The sequence below is a fragment of the Vulpes lagopus genome, chromosome 9 (assembly GCF_018345385.1).
Source record: "Vulpes lagopus strain Blue_001 chromosome 9, ASM1834538v1, whole genome shotgun sequence".
Lineage (NCBI taxonomy): Eukaryota > Metazoa > Chordata > Mammalia > Carnivora > Canidae > Vulpes > Vulpes lagopus.
The window spans coordinates 74,761,654-74,773,731 of NC_054832.1; the positions used below are offsets into that span (position 1 = coordinate 74,761,654).

Below are 12,078 nucleotides of genomic sequence, written 5' to 3' on the forward strand. Positions count from 1 at the left end.
CATTGCTATGTCTCCTTTGAATAAATCCCTGGCTATAATTTCGTCTTGATCTTTCTTTTAGGGATAATTCCTCCATCTTGTTGCTGTGTCTAGGTTTCTGTCTTTTGCATATTATGAAAGCTTGTTATGTTTCTTGGTCCCAAAAGTAATACACATTAAGAAGGGGTCATGCCCATACAGGTCTAGGGCCTGGCATTTCAGGAAGTGATTCTGGTGTATGCTGTGTCTACTTTGCTGTTGTGTTTGGCAGCTCTTTCCCACAGGTTGGTCCTCTGTAGAGTTTCTCCTCCTTGGGGAGTGTTTGGACCTTTAACTAGCTGTGCTTTGACTTGTTTAAGATAAGCCTGATTTAAGAAAAAAATGAAAGATCCTGATCCAATAAAAGAGAAAAAGGAAGAGTAAAAAAAAAGCAAACAACCAGACAAAAACTATATGCTTGATTCCAAAGAATAAAAAAGAAAGAAGAAAAAAAAAAAAAAGAAAAAGAAGAAAGAAAGCCTGATCCAAAATATGAGAAAAGGAGAGAAAGAAACCAACAAATGAACCAAAAACTCTAATCCTGATACCAAAGGAAAAAGCAAAAAGAAAAACAAAAAAAGAAAAAAAAAAGTAAATTAAGTAAGAAATAATAATAAAACAGGAAAGCCTAGTCCTTTTTTCACCACAACTGAAGCTGATGCTGAACACTGTGTGCAGTAGACTTGGTATACACGGGGGGCCTGTGTTGGTTTTTTAAGGGAGAGGCCTGCTAGGCTGGCTCGCAGTCAGACTTGCTGTTGTAAAGATGCTCTTGTCAGGTCAGGGGGATAGGGTTTAGTGTAGGGGATTCTGGCCTCTAGTGGAGGCTTTGTGTTTCTCTCTAAAGTCCTGTGGTACTGGTGGGTGGTTGTGTGTGTGTGTGTGTGTGTGTGTGTGTATGTATGTGTGCTTGAGTGTGTAAGATGGCATTCCCTGCCCTTTCGTTCCTCAGACGGAGAACTCGCAGCCACTGCTGTTCAGGAAGTCCTTATCATAAAGCGAAAATCTCCCCTACTGTGTCCCAGACTTTCATCAGATCCTGTCTTCAATCTGTCTGTGCCCAGGCATGCCCAGTGCCACAGTTCTCCTGTGTTTTATCTTTGGCCAGGGGTGGGGATTCAAAACTCCAAATCTTAAAGGGCCCACCAAAGTGCCGACCTGCTCCCTTCCCCTAGAGGAGAGCCTCCTGGTGTGCCCAACACCATTTTGTCCCAGAAAATCAGTCACACGGCTTGTGCAGGGTGGCTGGACTTTGTTGTGGTGCATCATAAAAAGCTGTGACCAGGTTATCTGTCCTCTGCACATAACACTTCTGTCCTAAGCTATTGAGTGGCTGCTTAGTGGTGACTCACAAGTCTTGTCCTTGGAGAGGCAGTATTCAGTCTTCTGAATGTGCTTCAGGAGTATGACCCAGGGGATCCCCACACTGAGACATCTTGTGCGAACCCTGGGTGCTGCTCTCTCCCTCTCCCTTCCCCAAAAGGGCTCCCTCCTTTTCATGGCAAACTGTGGCTTTTTTCTCCAGTTCACCACTCTGAATCTCGCATCTGCCACATTTTGTGCTTCCAGTTTTGCAGATTGTTTTCTTAATCCTCAGATCGAGTTCCTTTTGTTCAAAGTGATTTTCTGTTTATCCAGTTGATTTCCTGTTTGAGGAACAAGGCAAGCTCAGGGCCCCCCTCCTATTCTGCTGTTTCAAATCCTCCTCTGCAGGAATTGAAACCACAAAGGACCAGTCAAGGAAGAGGAGGTTTTTTTTTTTTTTTTTTTTTTTTTTTAAGATTTTATTTATTTGAGAACGAGACTGAGTGAATGGGGGGAGGGGCAGAAGGAGGGGGAGAGAGAGAATCCTCATTGAGTGGGGGGAGGCCCTTGTGGGGCTCAGCCTCACAACCCTGAGATCATGACCTGAGCTGAAATCAAGAGTCAGAGGCTTAAATGACTAAGCCACCCAAGCACCCCAAGAAAGATGAATTTTAAACTTATTTCTGTATGAAGTATACTTTATTCATTTATGTGGCAATGATAGTTACAGTTTTAGCTTGGGAAATAATCCACCAATGGAGTAAATGATGACCTATTCAAATTTTGAGTCCTTTGATAAAATAAGTATCATAACTTGCAGCTGTTTTTCTGAACTATAGTGATTCATTACTTAAGGAGGTGTTAGTCTCTTCCTCAAATAAGTAACTGTTAGCAACAACCAAAATTAAAAACAATGTATTTAAAGGAGTTAAATGTTGATCTGAAAATTATTGTTTATGTGGTTTTTTGGGCTTTTACCAAATACTGCTGCTTAGCGACCGTACTCATTCAGTGAATCAGAAAGTGTATTTGAGCTAGTGAAATGCAGATAAAATTTAAGTGAGAAGTAGAGTGTGCATGATTTGAGCTAAGAATTAATTGTTCCTCAAATCCTATGTCTATCTGCTAGTGTTATATGGTATTTTTTGCTATCTTTATCTGCCCTAATTTTTCTATTATAATGTGCTAGGAGTACTCTGATTTTATTTGTGTGGAGACAGCATTGGGAAGGGCAGGTCAGAGGTTCAGGCTTAGAAGAAATGTACCTTAGATTTCTACTTCCTCCAGGGTTGGGATTTGCTAGCTTGGCTCACTTAAAGCCAGTCATAATAACTAAAGGTGATTTTATTTTATACTTTCAAATATTTATTTATTTGAGAATGAGGGAGAGAGAACATGTGCCTGTGCACGTGTGTGTGTGTTTATGGGAAGGGGCAAAGATAGAGGAAGAGAGAATCTCAAGCAGACTCCTTGCTGAGTATGGAGCCCAGTGCAGGGCTTGATTCACAACCTTGATTGAGATCATGACCTGAGCCAAAATTAAGAGTCACCTAGGCTCCCCAAAGGTGATTTTATTTTTAAAGCATCTATGCCTTCCCCCTTCACCACCCACCATAATAGCAACTGGAAGAAGAAAACACACTGACTAAGGAGACACAGAATGAAAGGGTGAGAAGCAGTGCACAGTAGTAAAATGCATTCTGAATGGTAATATCATTTTTTTCTTTTTTAGGAAAATCACCAGCGGGTTAGCATTTTCTTCGATTATGCTAAACGCAGCAAGAACACTGCCTGGTCCTACTTTTTGCCAATGTTGAATCGCCAGGATCTCTTTACTGTTCATATGGTAAATTTTGAATTGATAAGATTTCTGACTTGGGGAAGAAGCACACTTGGGCTATTTATGACTTGGTAACCTCCCAGTTTCCAAAGTAGTAATGGCTGTGATGTTAACTTTTCAGAGCAGCGTTTCCTTATTAATGGTTAGTAATGTGGGGATATTGGGAAGACAAAGGAGATGGAGTCACTCTGATACAGTTAAAGTTTTTGAGAGTTATTTGTTGAGTTCATTAGCATAAAAACCTTTACTAGATTACAAGCACAAAGAGCTTTCAATTGTCTGACAGGATTAATCACATTTTAGTATAGAAATATAATTTTTTTAGAAGTAGCTACAGTGTTTACTTTTTATTTATTTACTATTTATTTATTTAAAAGATTTTATTTATTTATTCATGAGACAGAAAGAGAGAGAGAGAGAGAGAGAGAGAGAGAGAGGGAGAGACATAGGCAGAGGGAGAAGCAGGCTCCACGCAGGAAGCCCGACATGGGACTCTATCCTGGGACCCCAGGATCACGGCTTGGGCCAAAGGCAGGCGCTAAACTGCTGAACCACCCAGGGATCCCCTACTTTTTATTTTAATTTAGTAATTACTTGTTTTTTAATATCACAAACACACTCTTAAACTTACCCTGAAAGGCTATCTTTGGATGCCTTAACTCTGAACAGTCTCTTACGGAGGCTAGAGAAGGTATGAGAGGAGAGTTGAGAGAATAAATCTTTGTACCAGCTTTTTCTATTCAGTGGGCTGCATTGCGGAGCTCCTGAGGCTGTTCATTTCAGTAGATGTCTTTGAACTTTTGAAATCAAGGACTACTGTTAGTGAAACATTTTTGAGCATGTGTCTTTCTCTCCATATATATATATAGTCATTTATGTATGAGTGTATTCATATATTTTGCATTTTATAAAGCCTTTACGAAAAGAGAAATTAAAAAGGAGGACTCACGAAATTATATTTTAAAGAATACTATTTTTGAAGATTTTTATTTAATTATTTGAGTGACAAAGTGAGAGAGAGAGAACATGAATGGAGAGGGAGGGGCTGAGTGAGAGGGAGAAGCAGACTTCCTGCTTAGCAGGGAGCCTGATGCTGGGGCTTGATCCTAGGACCTTGGGATCATGACCTGAGCCAGAGGCAGGGATTTAACCAACTGAGCCACCCAGGTATCCCAAGAATACTTTTTAAAAAAACAATACTGTATTTATTTATTTATTTTTTAATTGTAGAGACTTGGGTCTTTTTAAGTAGAGACTTGTTTTTATTGTTTGGATACATGGTGTAAATGACTTACTAATTTTGGTGGTTTTATAATAAAATAGATAAATATATTAAAGACCACATATACATTTAGGGTAAGATTCAGCATCATTCATTGTGTAGCCAGAACTATGTTTTAATTTCTTTATTATTTAGGTTACTTTTGGCTAATCTCAACAATTCTGAAGGTCGCACGGGGTCATTGGTTTACCACATGCTGATGAAAAGCTTATTTCGAGAGTGAAAATGTCATCTCCATTCCTTTGTCTTTTCCATGTTGCTTGTGCTTACGTAGCTGATAATGTTTTCAATCCCTGATTTCCTTATAGGAATCCTTTCAAGTCACATATCTTTGTGAAAGTTAGATCAGTTTTAAATATATCTGTAAATTCACTTAGTGAGGCACATGAAAACATCTGTATGTCACAACTCTGTGCATGATTCAGAGTGCTGTGGTTAGCCCTCTGTGGTGTAGGATTCTAAATCTGCTCTGGCACTTGAATGCCTGCCATACTGACCTTGAAAATATGCCTTCATCGCCTGTGTCCACTATCTTCACGCGTAAGAACAGTTTACCAGTATAGCTGTGATTTTGGGTTAGCTAACCTCAACCTCTCATTCTCTACTAGGATTAATTATTACTGAATAATTGGAGTTTTGAAACAGTGACTTGGTTTCAGAAAGTACTGAAAGAATATTAAATTGGGTTTGTGTATGGAGAAGTAGTATTTTATACTGCCTGTGTGTGTGCATAAATGTATTTTCCAGATTTATCAAGGTATAATTGACAAATTGTAAGGTATTTAAAATGTACAACATGATGATTTGTTATACTTATACTGTCTATTTAATAAGAAAATTCATGATTAGTTTTATAGCTTGAAGAAACCTGAGAAATATTTATTTTAAAAGATTTTTTATTTATTCATTCATGAGAGATCCAGAGAGAGAAGGGCAGAGACATAGGCAGAGGGAGAAGCAGGCTCCATGCAGGAAGCCTGATGCGGGACTCCATCCCAGGACTCTAGGATCACGCCCTGGGCAATTAGGCAGCACTCAAGCACTGAGCCACCCAGGCGTCCCCTGAGAAATCTTTAGATGAGGGAAAAAAAGGTTATATCGAGAGATGGGTGTTTAATACCCAGGATGTATTTTATACTAAGATACAGATTTTTGAGTGTGAGGACTCACAAGGGGCTTGGAATAAATGAAGGTAGCAGCTGGCAATTTGTTGTAGACATTGCTCCAAACTCTGGCAAGTAATTTGGAGAAGTCTACAGGTTTTTGAATAACAGCATCTACAAATTATTAAAAATACTTAGTACCTCCAAAAAAGAAAAAGAAAGATTCTTTTGAGTTTTGCTGGTCTTATAATGAATCCCAATCTTACTTTTGAAACTCAAAATAATACAAGGAATGTCCTGAAATTCTTAAAACATATCTAATTTTGTTTTACCTTAAAGAAACTATTTAAAAATACATTTTGACTCTTTTGCAAAATATATTTTTAAAAATGAAATGCAAACTTATTTTGGATGAGTATTAACAAAAATCATGCAAAATGGTTATGAGTCTTGCTTTTGAATGTGATTTTAGAATCAACATTGTATTTAAATACATTTTTATTTTTCAGGCAGCAAGAATTATTGCAAAGTTAGCAGCTTGGGGAAAAGAACTGATGGAAGGCAGTGACTTAAATTACTATTTCAATTGGATAAAAACTCAACTCAGTTCACAGGTAAAAGACACTTTTTTTTTTTTACTGTTTTTGAAAGACATGTATACCCATATTAAGCTATTATAATATGTGAAATCACAAAAAAGTTATATTAAATAATGCCATTTTGAACTTGATAAGTCAAACTACTCTTAGGTATGATATGCTTCACTTTTTCTTTCTTTGTCTAGCTTCAACTCAAACCTTTCTATCTTTCTGCCACTTGGAATTTTCATTCATGCTTTTCAGTGGGCAGGGAATCTCTTTGCAGGTGGCTACCAAGATCACACAGGTGGGAGAACTGAAAGGACTTGCACAATTCCAGAGAGCATATTTATGTAAGGCTTGCAAGAAGGGAAAAGAAACAGTATAGCAGGAGACAGAGTGCAGGCAGGTTTCAGGCTGAGACTTCAGGTGCAGCTCTCATGTCTGCTTTGGGACCCTGAACCTCCAAGATTTGTGTGGGATACCTTTGGTTTGGGGAGAGCTCCTCACAAGTTTCTAGTGTATCATTTATGTCCTTCTGGTCACAGAACAGGCCAAGCTGTCTGACTACACCAATAAACAAACTGGCTCTGGGTGCTGCCAGGGGAGTTTTAAACTACGGACAGCACATTACAGATCATTGGCCAATCCAGTTATTCTAGTGTTGCCAAAGAGTCCATACCAGGCTTTGAGGCACCCCTGGGTAAGCCTGGAGCTGCTGGATCCAGCTGTAAGATGATCATTGCCAAGTGGCCCCTCTCCAGGATTTACTGTGTCACTCTGAGATCAAACATTTGGGCCTAAGGTAAATGTGAAGCCTACTTACTGCCATATTGGTTGCTTTCAGACCTCCCTAGTTCTACTTCTCCATGGAGGAAATAGCTGACTGGTTAAAGGATAGAGAAAATGACAGGTTTTCTGTTTTTGTCTTCATGGCTTCCTAGAACAGGCAGATGAAAGATACTTATGGTGGCTCAGTGGTTCTTTCTTTCAGCCTTCCAGTGACTAATATTAGTGGTAAGGGGAGACTTGGGAATGATCCTCAGAGAAGGAGTGAGATGAAGGTGGGTGGGGAAGGAGTATTCTGGGGAAGAAAGGGTAGAAGAACATGAGATTTTGATGTGGGGATGGCTTATGTGAGGAATGGGACCAGAAAAATAATATTGATAGTGTGTTGTCAGTGTTAGATTGCAAATAAATGTCTATTTGAAATAAGCTTTTGGAAAGTTATAATTCAGATTTCAGGTGACATTTTAATAGATTTTAATTTGAGGCATAAGAGAGACACCATGACGTTTTACTTGGGTTTATTTTTTTAAATTGTTGCTTGCTTTTTTCGGGAAGTCTAACTGTCTTTTATATTTGTATAGGGATATTTTGGAGTGTATTGAACATAATTAAGTATTTTTTATGTCAGCATAAATTTTAACAGACTTTTTTGCTTAGTTTTTTTTTTTTTTTTTAATTTGAGAGAGAGAAAGAGATCACATGAGTAGAAGGAGGGGCAGAAGGAGAGGGAGAGGAGAAGCAGACTCTCTGTTGAGTATGGAGCTCAACACGAGGCTTGATCCCACAACCTTGAGATCATGGCTTGAGCAGAAACCAAGAGTTGGATGCTTAACTGACTGAGCCACCTCGGTGCCCGTGGCTTAGTTTTTACATAGTTTTATAAGAGCCACAAATTTGCAGATTTTACTGACTTTGTGAGATATTTAAAAAACGTGTGATTTAGAACATGAAAAATAGGTGTGTAAAGATGAGATTTTAAATTTCTAAGTGTATATCATTTGGGATCAGAATGCTTAACCTTCCCTTCACCCTTACTTTTTTTTTTTTCTTTTTTGAAATTAGTTCTTCTGAACAAACTTCATTGTTTTAGTGTTAGCTTTGTGGTAATGGTAGTGAGGCTCTGTTGTAACTGGATTCATAAAATGGAAATCGGTAGGAAAGAATGTATACTGTAGTTTGCTATTAACATTTTGAGTTGTTTCATCTTAGATTTCTCCTTACAAGAATATTTGTTTTGTGCTTCGCAGATGACTTGTCACTTTTGGAATGATTGTGATTATAACTGTCCAGGAATTTGGGGAAATACCTTTATCATCACTAGTGGGAGCAAAATATTTCAGTGTCTAGAACAGTTTTCATTAGAACTGAGCTCAGTATTGGATAAATGCTCTAAAAGAGCTTTTCTTTATCTTTCTGCTGTATTCTTTTTATCCCTAACTCTTTGGCTTTCTTTGGTTATGGTATGGTGTTTCTGCTTTGCAAGTCCTGCCACAGAGTGAGGACATCTTCAGGATGCCCAGGCCCCATTCTGGCTTTGTTTCTCAGAGTCTTGTCACTGCTTGTGCTAGGATCTGAATTGCATTCTCTTTCTTGCTGTGAACAAACACTTCTTCCATAGTCTTGTAGCAGGATCAAATCACAGACATGTTATTTAAAGAAGGAAACCTAAGATTATTTGGGATTCTGTTTGCTACTCTGCTTAAATGTCATTTGATGGCACTGTATCTGAAAGGTCTCTTTTTCTCTATCATTAGTGTTTTCTCCCTCATAAAAAGGACCACAATTTCATTATTTTAATAGAAATAAACTTTCAAAAGTCCAAATTAGTTGCAAGTTTGGATATTTTGTTGGCTTTATAGTGACAGGAGCTGTTTCTTTTTTGGTAGTTTAAGCAAGCATTATATATATATGTGGGTTGGGGGGGTGCCTAATGCTTGGCGCTTAGTAGATAATAGATAAAATTAGTTTGAGTAAAAGAAAATAAAAATTTCCTTTCAGAAATTCATTACCACTTTCTCTTGCACATTCAACCTTTGGCTTTCTACCTTAACTTTTCTTTAGTTATTTCTACGTGTCATTTAGACATTATATAACATATGAAATTCTGATTGTTATTATAACTTGCTAGTATTGCTGTTGATAATCTATTTTTAAGTTCTGTGTGAATCTTCCCATTATTAGGGTCCTATTTTGAAAGCTTTGCCACAGAACATAGTGTAGATCGTTCAACTTAAGACAGTCATCTTACTTGAAAAGCAATTCAATAAGTAAGTCCTGAGACTTGGAAATTTGTACCAGCTTCACTTATGAAATTTAGCTGGAGCTCAGTATTCAGTTTATTATTGTTCTGTTTTTAATTATCTGGAAGAGTGTAATATATAGAATATTTTGTGTCATCCTCATGCTTTTTATTAGTTGATGATACTCCATTAAGTAGGATTAGGAAAATTATAAAATTTGCTTAACTCCCTTTCATAAGTTGATTAATTAGGATAAAAATTAAAAACAAAACTAAGTAATAAGTTATTTATTTCGTAATAGAAACTGCGTGGTAGCGGTGTCGGTGTTGAAACAGGAACAGTCTCTTCAAGTGATGTAAGTATATTCCTTCTTAATTCCCTGGCCTCCTAACACCATGAATATAAGTTATTTTGAGTCATTTAAAAATTTAAAGATGTTTACTAGTCCCCAAATGTAAATCTGTATTAACCTTTAGTTAGGTTAATAGCATTGTAAAAACTATATGTTTATGTATATATAAATATCTGTGATCTGTTGGTAGACAGGAGACTTGCTCTTCCCTGTTGCTCTTCTTTTCAGGTCTCTTTATCTTAGACCTGAGAATCAGTGGAAGAGTCTAAATTCAGATATTCAACTGGAGTTGAACAATCATAAGGTTACTCTCTTCAAGCTTCAGTTGTTTGATAGCCTATCCAGTATCTAACAGATACGTGAACAGTGTGTCAGGGAGTTGAAAACAGTTCAGTTACTTGTTACTTGTACTGTATTGCTTAAGGCTTTATGTGGGGCTGCATGCTGGCTGGAACCCCCACTTGTCCTTTTCTTGACTAAACTCTCCCCACGTTTTTGTAGAGCCAAAAGTGTAAAGGTTAAAATTAATCATGTCTCCCCAAGTTCCCTTCTTGGTTGGAGTTCTCTTCCTCATTTAGGAACAGTTTATCTTTGTTGTGTTCTGAATAGTTCAAGAACTGGCAATAAATTTGGACTTGTAAGGGTTGGCATGATTAGAACCAGTTGAGAATAATAAACTGAAATAAAAGAATAAACTGAATAATAAAAGAAAGTAAGAAATGTAGGTGAGGTGCATCTATCTTCATTTGTGGGAAATATCTCTGGGAAACTGGAAAGCATCTTCTGAGGATAGTGTCTACCGCCTGCCTGTAGTAGACCTAAATGAAGTTCTGTAGAAGCCTTTTAATATCCATATTGATTATCAGTGCTTCTATAATCTGCATGGAATATATCTGTTTGTGTGCTCTGAGACTGCAGATGGCAGCAGAACTCATTTTCAAAGCCAAGAGCAGGGCTTCTCTTGGAGCATGGGTTGAAGGACTTGACAAATAGTGTGTTAGGCCAGAAAATGGCTGTTAGGTTTCTGAAGTGGAATCAGAACAATGTGTAGAACTAGGTGAGCAGTCTTGGGGTCAGACTAGGGTAAGGAGATCGTAGGTTGGAAGTCTAGATATTCAGCCCCTAAGCACATGTTTAATTTGAGAATCTTTATTTTCGTGACTTGAATTATTACATTTGAAATTTTGAAAAATTCTTTAATTCATGTATTAGACTTATTGATAATTTTTTAAGAAGGTGTTTTTTGGAATTATGTATCTTATAAATTTATTTGAGTGATTATTAATGTGTTTGTAAGTTATTACAGTTTACAGAATGAGTTGCAAGCTCTGGTGACATGACATTCTTAATTTTGTTTTTTCTGTATGGTGTATTGGAAAAACAAAACTAAAAAAAAAAGGAAAAACAGAACTAATTAATTGAATTGGCAGTGCATTAGTTAAAGTGGTTTACCTGGTAGACTCCCACACATACATCCCAAATAGGATTAGTATCAGAGATAATCGTAAGGCAAAGAGGGCCTTTAATTTTTGACCTTCTTCCTTTTTGTGCCCTTCAAACTTAAACATACTTGATGTCTCTTCTGAAGGTTCTTACTATTTCAGATTGCCATCAACTTGGAAAGCAGACTTTAATAGTCGAACGTCAGGTGGTAGCTTCTCCTCTGATATGATTTAATAGAGGAATCTGAATGATAACTAGTATTTATTGAGCTCTTACTCTGTGCCCGGCACTGCTTTATTCATTCATATTTACATGTCCTTAAATGTTCACACTTCCTCTCTGACTTAGGTGTTACTGTGAGCCACATTGGCCGCACAGAATGCAGTATCAGTTTGCCTAAAGTCATTTAGCTAATGAGTAGCAAAAACCTCAAAGAAAGGAGTTTCTTGCCAAGAGAATACATTTTGAGGCAACAGAAGTGCAGTTAGATCTTTAGGCATTCTCCAAGTCTCATAGACTGCTTGGCCTTGTCAAAATACTGATATTACATCTTAGAATCCCTTTAGGTTTTCCAAGAGCATAGAAAAGCAGTTTGGGAAATTGCATTACATGATACTGCCACTTGATGTCAGTATAAAACAAACAAAAGTTTTATATTGCAAAATGTGAATAAGAATGATTCAACAATCTTACCTTTAAAATGGCCACAGAAGCATCATCAGAAGTTATAAGTTGATTATTAAAAATGTTTTTATTTAAGCGACATTACACAAGTAGACTTTCCTTAGCATGCCTTCTGTTGTCTTTGCTTGAATATGAAAATGATAATGCCAAACCTTACGCACTTGCCTTAAACTCTTCAGTTCTATACTGGCTCTTGAACGTGAGTACTCTCGATCTTCTATTCCAAGGAAGCTACACAGCTGTGGATGTTGATTAGTGCTGATGTCCTGATAAAAAGATGAATATTGCGATCTCTTACAAGCTTTGCAGGATTTAGAAAGAATCTGGGGATTTGTTTTGTTTGTTTTCTTTTTCTTTTTCTTCTGTCCAGCTTCACTTATACTAGTGTGAGAGGGAGCAAGGTGACCACCCATTGGATTGGGTCCTATTCTCTGGCTATTTTGT

General features: G+C 37.4%; 1 protein-coding gene across 2 annotated transcripts in view; it reads left to right on the forward strand.

Moving 5' to 3' along the window:
• ATP6V1H (ATPase H+ transporting V1 subunit H) overlaps window positions 1-12,078 on the forward strand; it is a 126,669-nt gene that overhangs the window by 14,249 nt on the left and 100,342 nt on the right. The window contains exons 5-7 of one of the 2 annotated variants that reach the window (XM_041769053.1): window positions 3,056-3,169; window positions 6,058-6,162; window positions 9,457-9,510. In XM_041769053.1, coding sequence (XP_041624987.1) covers window positions 3,056-3,169; window positions 6,058-6,162; window positions 9,457-9,510 — 273 coding nt within the window. The remainder of the gene's footprint in view (window positions 1-3,055; window positions 3,170-6,057; window positions 6,163-9,456; window positions 9,511-12,078) is intronic. The other variant, XM_041769054.1, reaches the window with a different exon arrangement.